This window comes from Myiozetetes cayanensis, unplaced genomic scaffold, assembly GCF_022539395.1.
Source record: "Myiozetetes cayanensis isolate MyiCay16 unplaced genomic scaffold, myiCay2020 scf4, whole genome shotgun sequence".
Lineage (NCBI taxonomy): Eukaryota > Metazoa > Chordata > Aves > Passeriformes > Tyrannidae > Myiozetetes > Myiozetetes cayanensis.
In genome coordinates, this window is record NW_026087631.1 from 71,549,435 (window position 1) to 71,569,547 (window position 20,113).

Below are 20,113 nucleotides of genomic sequence, written 5' to 3' on the forward strand. Positions count from 1 at the left end.
AAATGGACAGTTGTGGTGACTCCCAGGTGTAGTTTCCAACCCATGGGGAAGAGGCAGCCACAGAGGAGAAGATGACACAGGTGATCAAAAAGCTAGAGGGTTCTGGACAGAGCCAGATCACAAGAATCATGTCCTGCATTCTACCCAGGCAGCCTAAGTGAAAGGCAGACCTGCTCCACAGTCTCTCTGTGCTTTTGCTGCTGAGACCCAAATACCTGCAGCCGGCGCTTTTCAAGATCTTCTTTTATAAAAAAAGGGTTGAAAACCATAGCAGAAAGCAGATTATTAGGAATATGAATACGCAGCTGTACAGACCTCAGCATGCTCTGTGGTCAGAAAGTTTGCTGCAAGTTGAATGTAGGTTAAAACTTACATAGTGAAAAGACTGGTCGTGGACAACCAGTGACACAAGTCTAAAATAAAAACTAAATTAGAACAGAACAAAGAATATGTGATAGAGATAAAGGTTCTCCTATTCAGGACCTTTAGACACTTAAGACACCACACATCTGCCATCAGAAGCAAGGATATGGGTAAGAAGATCCTCCAAATACACAAATATGTTTTATCTGCTCCACCCCAAGGTGCAGCAGCAAATAAAACTCCCTTTATATGAATCAGATTTTCAAATAATGGAGACACTACAACGTTGATAAAAGTTCCCCGAACAGACCATTTTTTAAAAAAACAGCATTCTGACCTATTCCTTTGAAAATAACAAAAAAAAAAAAAAAAGCTATTAAAATATGACATTCCTGAAATAGGACAGAAAAACAGCTCTTATCCTTCTCGCTGCTCACAACTAGCAGGGAAAAAGGGCTGAGCATTCCTGTACGTGGCACTGATTCTATGCTGCAGTGATTCTGTAGAGCTTTTTAATCAATTATATTGCCCTTCTTCCCTCCTACGTTCGACTGTCACACAGCAAGCATCCTTAAATGAGTCAAAACATTAACATTTAAACTCGCAAACAACTAAGACTGCCACCTGAAACAGCTGTAACTACAGAAAACACTGGAATGCAATAGAAATACAACTAACTTGTACTGGCACCACAGGGTGCTACTAAGCAGTGATGTAACTAGATCACAGTATTTCATTTTTCCCCCATATGCATTTACAGTTTTTAATGAAGTGAAAATGCACTGATAACAACCAGATGTTCAGTTATGGATACCAGCTCTTAACAAGCTGCTGAAAGAAGCCTTTATAATTCAAAGCTTTGGGAGCTCTATCCTGCAACAAAACGTTAGCAATAGTTTCTACATAAAAGTCACACAATTAAATTAAATACTAATGTTGCATCTTTTTGCCGACTGTGCAGTTTTAATCATTAGTGTACACTCTTGAGTGCTAAGATTAACAAAACCAAAGAAAAAGCAGAGTATCCATAACATTCCCAAGGGAACCATAAATCAAACACCAACCCACGGTAACACAAATGTTATAAGGGACTGCATAAGTCTAATTCTTGAAAAGCAATAACGCTGTATTTTCTATAAAATTAAACCTGAAACCTTGTTCCCTGGCATTCTGTACAAAGCAGCACAGCCTGTTTTTTCAAAAAGGTAATTCAAGATCTTTTTAATACCTCTCAGACACAGCACTAAAATGCTGCACAATCCCAGAGTCCCTTCTGCAAACTATTTCTGCCTTAATGCATATTTGCCTTTTCCAATACAAGCTAACTTTGAGAAATACTTTAATTCATTGTAGAAAACTGAGACACTCCTAGATACGCTCTGCTCTACATCTCTGCAGCCCTTCCTAACAAAAAGCAACAGATTTCATAATTAGGGACACAGAGAGGTGGGTTACACATTTGCCATTTATCTTCTTCCCCATCCCCCACCTTATTAGTTCTGAGCTAGACCGCCCACCTGCAATTTCCAAGTACCTGTAGGGTTTTTTGTACTCAGAAATGAGCTTATTCTGCCGAGGCTGCTACTAGAGCAAGCTGAGAGGTGAGCAAGCTCTGCCCATGCTTGGGAAGGACTTGAGCCTTCATGAGTTCAGTGTCCCTGCCAAGCCCAAACTCTTACACTTAGAATCCTGGAATGGTTTGGGTTGAGAGGAAACTTAAATCTCATCCAGTTCTAACCACTGCCATGGGCAGGGACACCTTCCACTAGACCAGGTTGCTCCAAGCCACATCTAACTTGGACTTCAACACTTCCAGGGATCCAGGGGCAGCCACAGCTTCTCTGGCCAACCTGTGCCAGGGCCTCACCACCACAGCCAAGAATTCCTTCCCAATACCCCATCCATCCCTGCCCTCTGGCACCGGGAAGCCATTCCCTGTGTGCTGTCCCTCCATCCCTTGTCCCCAGTCCCTCTCCAGCTCTCCTTGAGCCCCTTTAGGCCCTGCAAGGGGCTCTCAGGTCTCCCTGGAGCCTTCCCTTCTCCAGGGGAACCCTCCCAGCTCTCCCAGCCTGGCTCCAGAGCAGAGGGGCTCCAGCCCTGGCAGCATCTCCGTGGCCTCCTCTGGACTCTCTCCAGCAGCTCCACGTCCCTGTGCTGTTGTTCCCAGGGCTGGGGCAGCTCTGCAGGGGGGTCTCACCTGAGGGGCAGAGGGGTAGAATCCCCCCCTTCCCTGCTGCCCACGCTGTGGGATCAGCCCAGGGCATGGGGGTTTCTGGGTTGGGCCATGTCAGCACCCCCAGGACCTTCTCCCCAGGGCCATCCTCCCTGGGAAATACCACACACGGGTATCCCAAGCACATGATGTGACACTCTGCCCAAAAGCAAGGAGGGCTGTTGCACAGGTACCTCTCCTCCTGCATTCTGGGCACAGAGATGGGTCTTCCCTGCTTTAGAAATAATGTTAAAGTTTCAGTGAAGGAGAAAAACAGAAGCTTAAACTGGGGTGCAGAGAAGCAATATATTTAGACAGCAGCTGCCAGTTGTATCCACTCCTTCACCCAACTGGATCTACAGAGCCCAAGGGACACACTAATTGTGACAATCCTGTTAAGGCTACTGAATGCTCCTAACTAAATCTTTGCTATTCTGAATGACACTTCAAAGACAGGCTCAGCATGGAGATTTTAATGGTCTGTCACAACAAAAATTCATCTTCAATAGTGGCTTTACAGACAGACACCCTGTTACAGTGCCACTGTAAGCTGCCAAAGCTGCCTGTCCTCTAGCAGGTGATCCTACGTCTGACACAGAAACCATTACAAGTTTGAATATTTCATTTATTCTAGTCAGTCTATTCCTTCCCCTAATTCACATATTAGGCTTGTAATTCTCTTGATTTATTCCAGCTAAAGACAGAAATTATCTCTCCCCTTGACACAAAGTTGGAAAAGAATCTACTGTGATTCAGGGAGAGGGAGGTAAGCAAAAGGTAAGCTCACTACTAAAACAATCCTGACCATTTTCCTGGAAAAAATTAGTATTACAGTAACATCTTAAAACACCTTTATGAAGAAGAGATTTGGATTGTCTATTAGAGAAATAAAGGTTTTCCCATATCTCCTTTCCCCTACCCCGCTTCCCCTTTGATGATATGGGAATAAAATTCTTAGTTAAGGCTACATCATATTGTTAAACATATTCTAATGGTAAACAAGGCAATAATACACACTTTTAAAAGTGTTAGTATCTTATTAATAATTCAGGAGCATGCTACTTCAGGAAAAACTTAGCTAAGAAAAGAAAACAAAACAAAAGTCTTCCACATCCGTCTCTTATAGCCAAATATTAAAGATTATGGACAGACTTTATGACTCTTTTTTCTCTAATAAGCCATTATTATCACTAGATGATACAGTAAACCAAGTGCTTTCAACAGCTGCTTCCACTCCCAGCAACCGCATTCACCCAGGAACAGAGATGCTGGCAGGTCCAGCGGCTGAAAGGGGTGAAGAACAATCACGCCAATAAATTTTCCCCTGCCAGAAAAGGCAGAATAAATGATATTGGGCTCCACGCACACATTGGTACTTCCAAGAAAGACAAATAAAGCCCTGAAGGATTTATGAACTTGCCCGTGTATCGCAGTCCTTTCAGCCCTTTGTACTTCCTCTAATCTGCTCCGAACAAAGAGTGTATCTGTTCCAGGAAGTCCTGACAAGCTCTGCGGAACGACACTGAATCATACCACTAACTCATTACACACTACCTACACAAAACCCTCCTGTGATGTTGACAGAGCCGTATTTAATGAGAGGAATGTTTCAAAAAGCATTGCATCTCTGTCAGTTCTCCAGCCAAAAGAACAATTCCAAGTACAAAATCAGCAGAGCTTTACACTGCCTCGTAACACATGATCTGAAACTCCGTCAGAGCTGAAAAGCTTCGATTGGGGCACTGCATTTTAGGCACAGACTAAAACTAACGCTATCTTTAGTAAAGTTTATCTTGGGGAAAAAAAAGAAGTGAAAACTCATTTGAACAGGTGTGGAAAGAACACTGATTTCCAAAGAACAAAGTAAGCTCCCCTGCATATCACACCTAAGTATGGTTTATGTCACATATCTCAATAAGATGTGGAATCAACATCTCTCAAATACAGCAGATGCCTGAAAAAAAGAACCATGAAAACAAATCTGCAGATCTTGGAGGTCTTTTCCAACCCAATCTATTCTATGATTCTATGATTCTATGATTCTATGATCTACAGAAACATTCCACTTACTCATTTCTCTTCCTCAGACATCAATTTGCTGGTACTTCAGAAATCAGAACCAAATAAAAAACACAATTTGCTTTTTCAATTTAAAACCCCGTGCAACTGCAGAAGAACAAAGAACTTTAGTTTCCACCTCTCTCCATCCCCCAGGGATGAACTGACACCTCCAGTGTACCACTAGCACAATCTCTTCCACCAGTAGCTGGTTGAGTGCTGACAGAGGTACCTGAAACAAACGTAAAAACCCCTACAAAACTAAAGGGGATAACTTCTGTTGATGGTGTGAAGTGCGTGTGAGATTCTCACCGCGTACTTCTGCCGACAGAACATTCAGGGCCAGCATCAGTACTGCACCAGCATGTGGAACACTCACATGCAAGTATTTAGACATTACAAACCCAACACTACAAGTTTCATCCTGTCTCAAATGAACAGTTTATACAAGGAGGCTGAAAAAAAAATTTAAAAAGCCAACTTACAAGAGTGGAATTTCAACAATAAGCTGGATGAGGCAACACAGCAGCTCTTCTATGAGGTCTTCACACTCTGCTCCTGAAAACAAACACATCAAAGGATTTGATTTTCAAATACCAAAAGAAAACAAAGCTTTAAACACACAGACCCACATAGTCAATATTTAAATTAAGGAACAAATACTAGAAGAGAAGTTCTACCTGTTAAAGGAGATGGGTTTTTTTTTTCCTGAAATAGAAGGCACTTGGGATTATCACCAGAGAAAATGGTGATACTCTCACTTTTTTTACATAAAACAAATAACTAATAACAAGTGCATGAATTAAATGAGATGTTGGTATTGTAGGAATATGCTAATATTTATCACATCAAGCCTTACTTTACTACTTGCATAAGGTCATATTAAACAGTGTTATTTTATTAATAACAGTTGAATAATCACTACTGAGTTCTCACTGGTCCACAGTCAAATCTCTCAAAATTCCCATCAGTTCACATATTTTCCTCCCCCTTTTGCTAAATCAAGTGAAGGCTAATCAGAGACAGATAGAAAACAGTTTCATTTGTCTACCATACACTGAAATATTCTAAATTGTGACTTGTCAGGAGAATGCAGCTACAGAGCACATCACTGCTGCTCATGAGTAATGAGCATACAGTTTTTTTCATGCATATATTTTTATTTATTGAAGAGGTTTTACACATACTGATGACAAGTAACTTCATTTTAAGGGAAATTACTCTCTAGTCACACTGCAACAAAATGCATGAAATTATTCAAAATTATTTTAAGACATTCAACTGTCTTAAGCAATAAAACTGGTGTATTTTTTACATCAGCATTGCAACGTTTAACAGCAACAGCAAAAAAAGGTTTGCAAGACTCACTGAGGAAACAGCTTATTAAACCATTTGAAGTTTTCATAAAATACTAAAAAAAAATCCCAGAAGATAAATCTCTTGGTTCATCAGGATTTTTTCTGCTTTCAAAAATAAAATTACGAAGAGAAACCTACAGCATCATAAAGAAGTGGAGGAGTTTATGGTGCTGAATGGCTTAAGAGCAGGCAGTTTATCCCCTGCATTACAGCACTGCAGCAAAATAATTACCCAAATGCCTGTTTATTTTGTATTTTCCAATAAATAAGTCTTGCCATAAACACAACATTATAGCCAGGTTACAGCAGTTTTACTCTGTTTAACCCAAGTTTGTTCTTGAGCCCAGGACTCAATTTTAAGAAGCACACCAGGGGGAATATTCACAACAAAGCAAAATTATTTCTTTCCACAACTGATTTATTAAAAACACATTAAAAATTGTCACCTAGTGAACTGCACATTCTAAAGGAAATCAGTTTTTTATCACGGAAACATGGTTTCCTTTATATAGAATCCCTCATGAGTAACACAATGCAGCTCCTGTTAGTAAAAACCGAGAACTGCTCGGAGTATTTAACCTTGGACAGAAACCACAGCCAATAATGGAGCCCAGATAACGTATTCTAAAGTAACTTGAATGTGACATTTTCCTAAGGCTTTCTGAATCTAGAAAATGCTTATAAAGCAAAACCTCTGCTAGTTCCCAACAGTTACCTAATTTTTTCTCTTGACAACAGAGGAAAGGGAAAAGAGAAAAAAGGATGAAAAAAGTAAGGTGAATGCGTTTTTAAGATACTGTTTCTTACACCATACTATACGCACAAGTCATTTGAAGAGAGAATAATGTTATTTGAATATGAAAGAAGGCTTTTCCCCCAAGACTATATTCAAAATGAATGAAGAAAATATTGGGTTAGCACAGTCATGTAGAATGGAAGATGTGATGGTTTGTGTTTTTTTTTTTTTTTTTTTAAAAAGCTTAATTGCTGTAATCAATGTCATTCAGCCACGATAATTAATGTGTCCTTTTCCCCATTGGGGCACAGCATTCTTGTTTAATTTTCATCTTGCCAAGACAATGAGGAGGATACAAGCCAAATCTATAACGTGAGAGAGGGTCATAAACATGGAACACTCTGTGTTTTCAAAAACAATGCCTCTTTCAATAGCAGGATAAAGACAATACACACAAGACTCATTCACATTAATAGATCACATACTTGGATCAAAGACACGTGTAAAGCCTTGGGGGAAATAAGTAAAGGGTGAACCTGTCCAGATAAGATTAGAGCAGACTCACAGGGAGAGGAATCATCGGTGCATCTTCCAAACTCCACTGCGCAACTTCAAACTCAGGCTTTAAAATGTTCAGTTATGCTAAAGTACCACTTTCACATCCCCTATGTTTAAGTCCTCAAACACATGGATTACTTAATTTCGCAGGTAATTTGTTAGATTTTGACTCTTTGGTGGGGTTTGTTTGTTTTGGGTTTGGTTTATACATAGATTTTTTTTTTTTTTTTTTTACTTTTCCAAAGCTACACACAGAAACTGGATTAGCACACAATGCATAAGCAATATGGCTCATCCAGAAGAAACTATACATGCCAGGAGGCTCCACTTCTAGCAAAACCAGCTCCATCCTTGGCCATGACAGAGTCCAACATCATAAGTCTTTCTTCCCAAGAACCAAACCACTACATTGCCAAAACCTGATCTGAGGTGCTGTCCCAGCTGAATGTGCCTAATATTAATAAGGTGTTCAGGTACAGCAAGGTATATCCTCACCTTAGATGCCACTTGTTTTTCTGCCCTGTTGCTCAAACAGATAGGACAGAACCTGGACACAAGTAATGAGATAAATCACATCTTGCAAAACAGAATTAAGGCTTCCTTGGGTTTTGTGGTGTGATCTTCAGCTCTGAGGACTCTCAGAAACTTGCAACTTAAAGAGTGCTAATAATAAGTACATAAATTATTGCCATCCCTCATTTCCTTTATATGATAGCTGAACACTCACAAAATCATTTAAGTGTTGCAATAAATGTGTTGTTAATTTTTTCCTCCTCTAAGTCCTCTTACTTGCTTTAATACACCAGGAACAGCCCTCAGCAGCCTTGTGATAAAAATCTGCTTTATAGGGAGTGGATAAACCTTCCTATTACAGCTCAGGGAATAGGTGAAATGAATTGAAGGTCTGATGCAGAATACAATACCCAGCATGTGCTCTCTTACACCTCTGAATCACAACACAGCTAAACACTGGGCAGCAAAAATGGGATGCAGACAGTGGAAAGATGAATGATTTGCGTTGGTGAGACTAACTCCAGCTTCAGATCAGCAGATGCCAAGTCCAGTTTGGGACTTATTATTATCAGGATTTTTTTAGCTGAATCTTAAAAGAATATGGTTTAAGTCTCTATAAGGATTTTCCTGCAATCAAAATTATGCCATATCCTCCAAAATTATAAGCAAATTACCAATTATGGATGAAGAGGCAAAGGCTGCACTTCCTGGGCTAAGGGATCATGTAAAAACTGTCAGAAGGAAGAAATTTCTACTCATGGTATGAGTATTCTAAAGGAAATCAAAAAACAGTGCTGCTAGTGGGGACTCAGTGCTGTGCAGTTTCTTCACTACAACTTTATGATGGTCGGCTACAACACATCCATGCACCCAAACCTCGAAAAAACCCAAATTTTATGACACAAAACACAACTGCACAGCTTTCTTCTGAGCTTAAAACAGTCTAGCAGGGCAAAGCACAAACAGGACTTTCAGAAAAAGGCAAAGCATATGAGCTGCAAAATCTGGGAGGAGACCAAATATCCCAAGCAGGTGCTGATGCTCTGACTGCAGCGTGAGCATCCCAATGTGCTCTGAGCTCCCAGGTGCTGTATTTAAGCTCAGGGAGCACGGCACTGAATATATTACCCAACTAGAAGGATAAAAATGTGATGCTCACAGTTTAAACAGGGAAACAAACACGAAGGAGTTTTGATGATCCTGAAAAGAACAGTTACCTTTTCTCAGAAGGCTGAGAGATGGAACAAAACATATAAAAATGGATTACAGGAAAGAGAGGTTGTTTGTGTTGTTGGGTGGTTGTGCTGTTCTTTTCAGTAACTACTCACCAGGCATCAAGGCAATAAGAAAATTTCAAAATTCAGGCACTGTATTAAAGCTTTTACCTATATGGACATTTTATTTACATTATCTAGTTGATATAATAATGTCTTTTATAAGCCTTGTTCTATCATGCTTGCAATTGGAGAATTATAAATAACGTCAAGCTCCGGTGAGCGAAAAAACAGCAAGGGATGACTAAGAATGTAATTTTTAAAAAGCATGTTTGCCAAATACAGTAAAACCTCAGTAAAAGTACTAATAAATCTATGTAAACTTCACAATAACAGGCATGTTTTAGTTTCCAGAGAGTAAAAAAATAAAAATTCAAGAAAGCTACACTTGACCTAATTATAGGAAGGTAGTCACCTTATTCCCACACTCCGTAGATATTTTGAAAAACCTATGGGAAGATTTTTAGGAGCCAAACCCAGTGTCTGTGTAAACTCATCCCATTACGAACCTCAACACCCTGAGGAAGGACACAAGAACCATCCCCAGCTGGAAATACGAGGAGGAGCCGAGGAGCGGCTCATTTCCTGCCTCCCCAGCAGACCACACACAATTACCTTCCTAATCAACAACATCCCATGAACAATCTGCTCGGAGATAATTGCTAAGTACATTTGCCACCAATATGCACAAAATTATCGCTAATAAATGTCACTGTGAATTACAGTCAAGTGCTACTAGACACGGCATAAACACGGATCTACCCCAGTGACAAGAATCACTTTCCACACCACGCTGCGAGGAACTCCCAGAGCAAGGAGTAAAGATCACAGGGCTTCAAGCTAACAAAAATATCAGCTTTTCCACCCGTCCCACAGGGTTATGCTGTACACTGCAGCAAGAGGTGGGCCATTTTTTCAATCCAGGAACTAACCCATAGGCAGCCTGCAGGGATGGCTTGTTGCAAGCAGGTTTTCCTTTCTAATGCATCAGCGAGTTGACTTCACTCATAGCAGTTTAAATACACTAAAACCATTTCAACATGTAGCACTTAATCTTTTGGCACCAGAATTCTGACTTCCCCAGAGCGGTGGCAGGCGCCAAGGAGTCAAACAGACTTTAATGAGCAGTTGTCACTGCTCAATGAGCAAGCAGCGACTCAGGGTCCTCAACGCGCATCCCCCTTACAGGAAACCCACAGTGAGGTACTTCTGGTTGTCCTCCCACAATCCACTCACACGGTATCAGCATTCTGAGACGTTTTTGCCTTTATGGGGTAAGCAACACGCATTTGCAAACTGAACAGTGCCTGGGCTTGGCCTTGGCAGTGCTGGGTTAGCAGCTGGACTCGATGACCACAGAGGGCTTCTGCAACCTGCGTGATTCCATGGCTCACAACAAAGCAAAGAAAACCAAGGCTCCCATGCCAGCATTACCCATCACATGCTCTGCGACTCTGTAAGAGCATCTTGATACAGCGCTACCCAAAGATTTGTGGCTGGCAGCGTTAACACTGTCTTTTTGTTGTAATCGCTGATTTTGAATGCATTGGTATTATTCTTACTCACAAAGAAAGAAGAGGAAAATAACAGCTGGATTACTTGAGCATCTTCCCTGCCATCTTCCATCTTGTGTCATACAGGCCCCATTTCCTGGAGATGCACCCGTTTTAGAACATTCTGCCTAAATTCTTTGACTTTTCTTGTTCAAGAGTATAAACTCTTGCCCAGTAGTTGCCTTTTCAATGAATCAAGTCTAACCATAGTGCTGTTACCTTCTCTCACTAGATTCTTAAAAATGGCATTAATTCTACTCCATGGTCGCTGTTGGTTTATGAAAAATACATGAAAAGAAGCACTAAATTTCAATATCACTGCTCCAACATTAGTATAAAGTCAGCTTCAGGCCAGCTCTGTTCTGTTCCTCTGAAGAGAACCATTAGCACCTTTCAAACTGCACAAAAATGACTAAAGCTCAAGTAGGTCTACAGATCACTTCTGAACAACTGTTTAAAAGTTGCCAAATTAATCTAAACCTATCTCTCTAGTACTTAATTCCTAGTTTTAAAGCAAAGCTTGGGATTCTTAGTCTAAACAAAACACAGAATCATAGAATTAAGTAGACCCCAAAGGGTCAAAGGCAGATGAGTCCAATCATTAACCTGACTCTACCAAGTCCAGCACTAAACCATTTCCCTAAGTGCTGCATCTACAAACATGAGGACATTTTATTTTCTCGTGGGATGTTTGTTTCAGTAGCACTCCTGTGTACCTACCATATGAGCTTGGTCCTGGTCCTGCTTTCTCTTCATAAGTAAGATGAAGTTGGAGCTCCTCTTCTGACATTCGACTGATGAATACCTTCAGCAGACAGCAAATAATGAACAGTGCATTGTGAGCCTGCCAGATAAAGAGGTGGCTAGAAAAGAAGCAGAAACAAACAAGAATCAGTAATGCTTCACCAGCAAACATACATCAAAAACCACAAGAAAATAAATGCCAGGGTAGACAAAGCCCCTGGAGCTGAAGCAAAGAAAACCCAAACTGCTCAAGCAGGGAGTTCAATTGAAAACTGAAAACACAATGGAAATGTATTTAAAAGTAGTGTGGAAAATACAACCTTATTCCCAATGACATTTATAGTTACAAACACCAGAGCTGACAGAGGCATTACTCTTTGATGGTTCAGCAAACATCTGAAGGTTTCTAGACACTATGGACTCAAGGCACCCAGACACTGGAAAAGTTCCAACAGATCTGAGACCTGAAAGCTTCTCTGGTTCCATGAACCTTATCCCTTCTCCCAGTCAAAGAGCCTTCAGGTAACCATAGGCATTATTGGACTTCATAAGCACCATACAGCTTTCCTGTGCAACTCACACAACTATTTGCCAGGTTTTATGAATGCAAGGGGAATATAGCTTCGTTATGTTTTCTTGAGTCCCAGTAAGCAACTGCTTGGAAGCCCATGCAACAGCACAGAGTCAACTACCACTTTCAAGGTGTCTTTGGATTAAAGCAGCAAGAGCTCTCCAGGCAGGAATAACTTCTTTCTCCAGATACAAGCAAAAAAATCTGATGGCAGTCCTGAGAGCAAGGGGGCACCAAAAGGGAAGTTTTCCTTTTTGTAGCCTCAGATCTGATGAGAGTGGGACATTTATCTGTGGGTGTCGGGGAGCAACTACGGAAAGACTCCTGCAAAAGCCCCACTAGTGCCGCACAGGTAACCTCCTGGAGCTCCTTCCTACTGCTGAAAGGGGCAAGCAAAACCAGTGGCAGCCACATGACATGACCTGAAAGAAATATCTTGATACATATTTATACATATATTTATAAATATATATTTATATATGCTTTTATTATTTATGTATTTTAAACGTTTCCAAGATAAAATACTGGCTCGTTCATTAAGCTTGGGCTAAAAAGTTCAGGTGATTTTTAACAGCTCTAAAAATAGTTGTAATCCTAACTTACACCATTTGTACACAAATGTGTTCATGTAAAGCACAAATATGTCTTTTTCATCAGCAACCTATCTACTACTGCACTTAATCTTCTGTGTTTGGAAAAGTACTAGACACTTGTTCTGCTTTAAACAACAATTTAAGAGAATTCCAAGGTTTGGTCTGTGAGCATGGTAATTAGTAAAGTAAAAAATTCAAAAGGAACATTGAAAAAATTAAATGGCACACAAGATTTTTCTCCAGGGACTTACTTCTGACATTCTGCTGAAATTTTTAGTTCTTTGGTTCTAGAAAGAAAGACTTTAATCAGTGACCCAAGGTTTCCTGTCCGAGGATTCTTCTCAACTAGATAAGGAAAAATAAGATACAATTACATAGCATGTCTAAGTTGACACTATTTCGTTCAAACACAAATCTCAATGTCTTATATATTTCTACATAAAGCACAGTATGCCTGTTTGGCTGTACAGGTGTTGTTCTTTTAAGATTCTCCAGCACATGACTTACCACTGCATAATTGTTCTCTAAATGCTATTCACCCTTTTAAAAGATTTAAAATAGCCCAAAGGTGGGATACTCACACTGCTTCCTAAGACTTGTCTACAACACAACAGTCTCCTGTCAGAAACCTGGGCAGGTTTTCACAACTACCTTTTCCCTTCTTGAAACACCGTTGATCACATTTATATCATTCCCTCCTTTCATCCTCTGATCCCTTCCCCTTACTGATCAGCTTAGAGGGCAGAGGGAAGAAGAGCTAGTAGGGGTGGAATTGTTTGTTTTAAACCTTTCAGTCATCTCGTTCTGTAAAACAGCTCATGGTGGAAGTTTCTAAAGGTTTGGGATGTACATAAACGCAATCTTCACGCTGCCTTAATCTTACTGGTGGAACACATACAAGCAGAACACTGAAGACATGAATGGGCACAGGGATGCTGTTTCTTAATTTTTCTGGAAAAGCACGTGGAAAAAATATGTCACAATTTCTCACCTAAAGACTTGCAGACCGAGATTGTGGCTTCTTCCAAGAGCTTTAAGTCAGCGCTACAGAAAAAAGAAAAGAGAAACGGTTACACAAGCGGTTGGGTCCTGCACAGGAAGTGAAAATTCATTACAAAACAGTCATAAAATACTTCTATGAAGCATTTAATTTTAGCAATCCATTAGCTGGCAGAGGTCAGCTTGTCCAGCCTCCCCGCTCAAGCAGGGCTCCTTAGAGCCAGCTGCCCAAGACTGTATCCAGGTGGCTTTGGAATATCTCCACAAGCTCTCTGGGCAACCCATTCCAGTGTTTGGTCATCCCAATACCAGGCACTGTAACATGTATCTGAAATGCAGCAAATATAAAGCAGGAAACTAACACTCAAAAGTGAACTGTCGAAGTGAAATGTCTCTTCTCCCAAGTTACAAGTGACAGGACAAGAGGAAACAGCCTCAAGCTGTGCCAGGGGAGGTTCACGTTGGATATTCAAGGAAAATTTCTCCATGGAAAGGGTTGTCCAGCCCTGGCACAGCTGCCCAGGGCAGTGGTGGAATCCCCATCCCTGGAGGGATTTAAAAGCCCTGTGGATGTGGCACCCTGGGGACAAGGGTGAGTGGTGGCCTTAGTTGTGCTGGGGGAATGGCTGGACTCGATGACCTTCGAGCCCCTTTACAATCTAAGCAATTCCGTGATCATTTTTATTACCACTACCTTTGTGGCCCTAGTGCTGTCATGCTTAGTTCAGCACCACCGAAAGTACATGTAGAACAACAGCCTACAGAGTGAACTTGACTTTTTTTTACAAGAAATTTCAACTGAAATTACATATTTTTAGAGCATGAATTAAAGAAACCGTAATCCGACATTTAACCTCAAGCTAAGCATTTCCTTTAATTAATGTTATTATACTAATGCAACAATCACATCAGAAACACCGAATTTTTCTGTAACTTCATTAATTGCCTGTTGATATGCCTCAGAAAATCATCATCCAAAAAGAACAATAAAGCAGTAAAGCAAAACCAGCCAACAGCCACGGAAAATAAACACCATCTGCGTCAAACACATACTTGCAACACTACGAATCTACCAGTGAAGGGTAAGTGATCCTCAAAAACATCCTCAACAGATGGGAAAACAAGATGAATAACCAGATATTGTGTCCAATGCTGCACTATGAGCAACACAAAGGTGTCTCAGTAACTAAAGGGCACCCTGTTCCACCACCCTCATTGATAAAATTTCTCCCTTCTGCCTAGTCTGAATCTACCCTCTCCTGGTTTAAAACAATCATCCCTTGTCCTGTCACTGCAGGTCCTACAGCTCAGAGCTTTGGAGGAGACTGCACAGCCCCTACACAGACTGAACTAACAGTGTGTAATACGGGCTGAACAGTTTCAGAGCTCATGCAGTCGCATCCTTGTAATGAAAGGTATGACAACTACCATCCTCAGAACAAACAGGAGAGCAGCCATGCAACGACACCTGAACAGCGCTAAGCCTGTGAAGGTTGGTGGTACGGCCTCTGTTGCAGCACTGCTGTCAGACAAAAATATAGCAAAACTTAATAGTGCCATAATTAGAGTGCCAAAGTCGCTGTTCCTTCATAAGTATTAAGTTTTCTGAAGAGTAATCTGATTTATACAAAACCATCAGAGACTAACTCTCTGTCCCACCTGCTCAACTCCATCCCAGCAGCCACCTACAGCTCTGCCAGCAACCTAACAGGCAGTGGTGGGGGAAAACAGCCCTCCTTCTTTCTGCTTTTAAATTTAGATGGTAATGCAATCAACCTGAGATTATCAGTGATGCTGTGTGGGAAGCACCTACTCCAGCTCCACTGCCAAAAACCCTGTGGAGATGTGCTTCTTGCAAGCTGTGGGGTTTGAGCTGTGACCAGACTCCTGAGGACTAGAAGACATTGGCAGGAACAGCAGCCAAAAGAATTATTTCAAAACCCTTCAATAGGAAACGATTCAAGATGGAGACATCAAACAAATTAGGTTTTAAGACGGCTGCAAATTTCCCTGTATACCAGAGTAATTTACTGTGCAGTAAGCTGACAGTTGAGACAGCTCTTCACCTACAGCTGAATATCCTAAGAAAACTTTATGCAGATTGGCTTGTCCTGATATCAAATATCAGCACTCATTCCTCTCTTATGGAGTGCTTTGAAACGTAAGATTCAGAAAGAACAAACTTACACTTTGATATATACTTTAAAAACAATGGACTTGGTCTCGAAGGTGGTCTCTTGTTTCAGCACTGAAAACATGCGGAGTAATTAAAAACAAATGGTATTGAGCAAGAACACACCACCAGCAACTACACACAACAGGTCCATGACAACACAGTTTTCTAGGTCTGTGTGACCTTGCACTTTAAAAAAAAAAAAACCAACAAAATAACAAACTTCTAAATTTGCCCATCTGGCTGCTTGTCATCAGGATTTATTCCTTCCTAAGAGCAGGGAGGGTGAATATTGCATAGGACACCAACTCAGTGGAGAATTCTTAGGTACTGAATAATCATCATCTAACACAACATGACCCACCTCCCACTATCCAAAGATCCTGGGGACACAGTCTGAGTGGTTATTATAATTGCTTCAGGATTTAAACCATAAATGCAAACATGCAGCTTTGAATTGTGGCTCATTTTCCCCTCATTTCTAAGCAGTTGAGAGTTCAAAGTATAGTGTTCTTACAGATTTTTTTTCTTCCCTTTGAGTTATTAAAACCCACACAAAATCCTCAAAACAAATTCCACAGAGTTGCCTAATTTCTGCTAGTTGCCAGGATCAAAACCAGTGAAAAACCAAGCAAGGTCTTCAGATCTTCAGTAAAGCTTTTAACACTCGAGTCATTCTTTTTCCTACCAAAATAAAGTGCAATGCTTAAACACTACAAACGGCCCACTCGCTCTTACTCATACAACAAGGACACAAAACTGAATTTTGCCACACTCAAGCCTAGGCAACGCCACCTGCAAAATTTCAGTTCACTCTACAGAAACACCCAGTGAGGAGGAATTTCAGCAGAAACACCACCCCAACACACACACACACACACACACATTGACACACCAGTGAAATGGTGTTCTTGCACTCAACAGAAGTATTAATACTGTTACATCCCCACAGATAGAGTCATGGAGAGAGTATAGGGGGAGTACAAAAATAGCAGCTCACTCCCAGGTACCTGGGGCCAAGCTTAGCAGTGCCTTCCTTTCCTTTGCTTGGGCAGGAAAGAGGAGTGAGAGACATGGAGGAGTGAGAGACTGGGTATTTTTTTGTGCAACAAAGAGACGGAAGGTAAATTACAGTAACACGTAGGTAGAAAATGCCAGAGCTAAGAGTCACAAGGTGGCACAAAAGAAATGCTACAAGCAACTGAGGTACTGACTTCGCTCTACAGTCCCTGTGGAGATGACATCTGGCTAATGAATTAATGTAAGAATGGAAACCCGACACTAAAACATTTGTCTTTTCATTAACCCACAGAGCAGCACTGGTACTAAATATTCAAACTGTATTTCAGCACTAACAAGAGCCAGCACAGATCGAAGCTCCTTCATGTCACTGATCAAAAATAAAAGATCCAATTTTCTCTAAAAACCCTCACCTGATAAATACGGACTGCCTTGTTGTCAAATATATGTATATAGACATACAGATTTTGTGTCCAGGGAAGGGAACGGAGCTGGGGAAGGGGCTGGAGCAGCAGGAGCGGCTGAGGGAGCTGTGGGGGCTCATCCTGGAGAAAAGGAGGCTCAGGGGGGACCTTCTGGCTCTCCAACTCCCTGAGAGGAGGGGAAGCTGAGGGGGGATCGAGCTCTGCTCCCAGGGAACAAGGGACAGGAGGAGAGGGAATGGCCTCCAGCTGTGCCAGGGGAGTTTTAGGCTGGATATTGGGAAAATTCCTTCATGGAAAGGGTTGTCCAGCCCTGGCATAGCTGCCCAGTGCAGTGGTGGAGTCCCCATTCCTGGAGGGGTTTAAAAGCCACGTGGATGTGGCACTTGGGGACATGGGTTAGTGGTGGCCTTGGCAGTCCTGGGGAACAGTTGGACTTGATGGCCTTGGAGGATTTTTCCAACCTAAACAATTCCACGATCTTAGGTGAATATTTGGGAGTAATATGGCAATTTGAGACTAAGTTTAAAATGCATTTAAGTCATTCCCCTTGGACATAATATATTTAATTGCAACAAAGTATCAATGGGAGGATCCAGGAAAACACAATCTTTCAGAAAATCAAATGAAAAACCCCACACATTTTCCAACCTAAACCACTTTGGGATTCTATGACAAGAAATGCCAGTTTCAATCCATGGATCTTTAACACCATGATCACAATGACCTGGGTGAGTCTGCTCTTGTAATTATGTATTTAAACTGGCACTACCTGAACTAAGCCACCTCATTTTGGGAAAGCTGTAGATATTTACATATTTACCACTTCTGCAGTTTTCCAAGGAATGAGCAAAAGGTACCACCTGGTGTGGGGATTCAAACAGGCTGTGAGCACGGGGGGGGGTGGAACACTGAGGATTTAAATCAAAATATTTTTAACCACACTGGCTTGACTGGCCTGCTTAGATCCAAGCAAATATGTGAGGTGCAGAGTTGCTTCCCACACACTTTAGGAAAAAAATTCCAGGCTTCACAGGAGTTCCTGCCTCGTCCTGTGATCTGATGGCCAGCATTTTCAAAGTACTTCATAAAAGAAAGAAATTATTTTATTTGCCTTTTTTTATGTAGAGGGTCTAAGTCCACAGACTTCAGCAAAACTAAAATTAATAGTAGCAAAATTTGCTCCCTTGACAGCACAGACTTCTTTAGAGAAAATGGTTTTATCTTATTTAATTTTAAAGGTACAAAATTAGGAGAGGTTTCACAGTGGTAGTGATTACTGTCTGTAACATCCCAACACCAAGGAGTAAGAGTATTTTGCACACCAATTGTCACTACAAACCCACCTATACAAGGGCAGCTTCTGTGTGACCCCAGCCACCACCCATCAGTGCTGGAAGTAAAGAGAAACCAAGGACAATCGTTAATTTGTTGGGACTCAATCACTTTGTAGTTGCTGATCAGAGTACAGGGAGTTTCTTCATCAGGGAGTGAGTTTTCTGTAAGAAGTATCTCCTCGGTGGAGGTGGGAAAGAATGGTAAGTGGAGCAGTCTGCCAGTCAAAAAAACGTCATCGTTCTCATTGACTGAAAGTTGCTTCCTGACAGCAGTCAACTTCGAAGAACATGGACTTATCCCCTTTTATTTTAACAGCATCACCATACGAGAGGTTTCAAAGTGGCAGTGACTTCTGCTGAAGTGTCTCAACACGAAAAGAGGAAACATTCTGCGTACAAACTGTAATTACAAACATACCCATACCAGGACACCTGCCCTGGGTACGGTAAGAAAAAGACCCAAACCAAAGCAGACAGCCACCCCCTCTAAAAAAGGAGGCAGAAAAAACCCCGAAGGAGCAGCTTTCCTGACTATTTTTCCTCATTGTAAGGCCTTTTTCCTTTGCCATTGAACACAAAACAGAAGAACCAGCCCATTTAGTAAATTCATACTATGGGAATGCTGATTTTAATGAACTAGTTGGAGGAAAGACATCAAAGAACATAAGGCTGCATATGATTTATTGTACTACTTTAAAAATGTACCACGTTAAGGCAACATAAAAGCTGCTCATTTTTATGTCTTTCCACTAAAGGACCATGCACACTATTCTTGAACCAGCAACTCATTAATAACTCCAGGGAAGGAACAAAGCTGAACAGTAAATATTAAGCACACGATTTTCAGCAAGTTCTGCTTTAGTTAACTTTTAAGTTTTCCATCAGAAAATAATTGTAACTAATACCACTGCTAAGGAGGAGGTTGCATTCTTGGTAGCGACTCGCAGGAGAGCCAGACAAACACAAGGTCTGCCTAGACTGAGAGCTAAGGCTCCAAAGTAAACTTCACAGCTCTTCACTGTAACAATAACTAAAAAAGTCATCCAGAAAAGCTGTATTTTGTTTTTCCAATATCCGAGCACTATTTGGATTGATAAGTCAGCCACTCGAAATGTAGAAGTGGCAGATTTAAGAGGTTTTGTACCATTTTAATTCAGCTCCCAGGAGTCCATTCTGTGCAACAAATAAGGACCCGTGAAGGGGGAAAAAAAAAAGAACAAAAAAAAAGAAAAAAAAAAAAAAAAAAAAAAAGAACATGCAGGAGTGTGAAATTGGAGCACCAAGTACTTCCAAATGGCTGAAACCAGAAATTTCTCAGCAGAAACTTCTGTCTGACGATATCACAATAAACCTTTTACAGCAAAAAGCATGAGGCAACCTAAAACTAAACTGCTGGTTTCTTTCCCTTTTACTATCACTTATGTACATACCACTTATCTCCTACCACTCCTGGAGTGTGAAAGGCCCCGGTGGCCTCCCTCACCTGCAAATATCTGAGACTGACTCTGGTTGTTTCTATCCCTCATGGCAGGGGAGTCACAGGGATTCACCCTCAGCTCATTTCTGATTACTGTCAGCTGATTCAGAATCAGGGTTCGTGAATACACAGACCAGAATTAGTTACACATA

At 41.1% G+C, this 20,113-nt stretch overlaps 1 protein-coding gene across 2 annotated transcripts in view; it reads right to left on the reverse strand.

Moving 5' to 3' along the window:
• The window catches only part of DYM (dymeclin), a 206,802-nt gene that overhangs the window by 170,300 nt on the left and 16,389 nt on the right, over nucleotides 1-20,113 (reverse strand). For both annotated transcript variants that reach the window (XM_050329932.1, XM_050329931.1), the window contains exons 3-6: nucleotides 13,525-13,577; nucleotides 12,785-12,878; nucleotides 11,346-11,488; nucleotides 5,119-5,191 (exon numbers count right to left, since the gene is read on the reverse strand). In XM_050329932.1, the coding sequence (XP_050185889.1) occupies nucleotides 5,119-5,191; nucleotides 11,346-11,488; nucleotides 12,785-12,878; nucleotides 13,525-13,577 (363 nt within the window). The remainder of the gene's footprint in view (nucleotides 1-5,118; nucleotides 5,192-11,345; nucleotides 11,489-12,784; nucleotides 12,879-13,524; nucleotides 13,578-20,113) is intronic.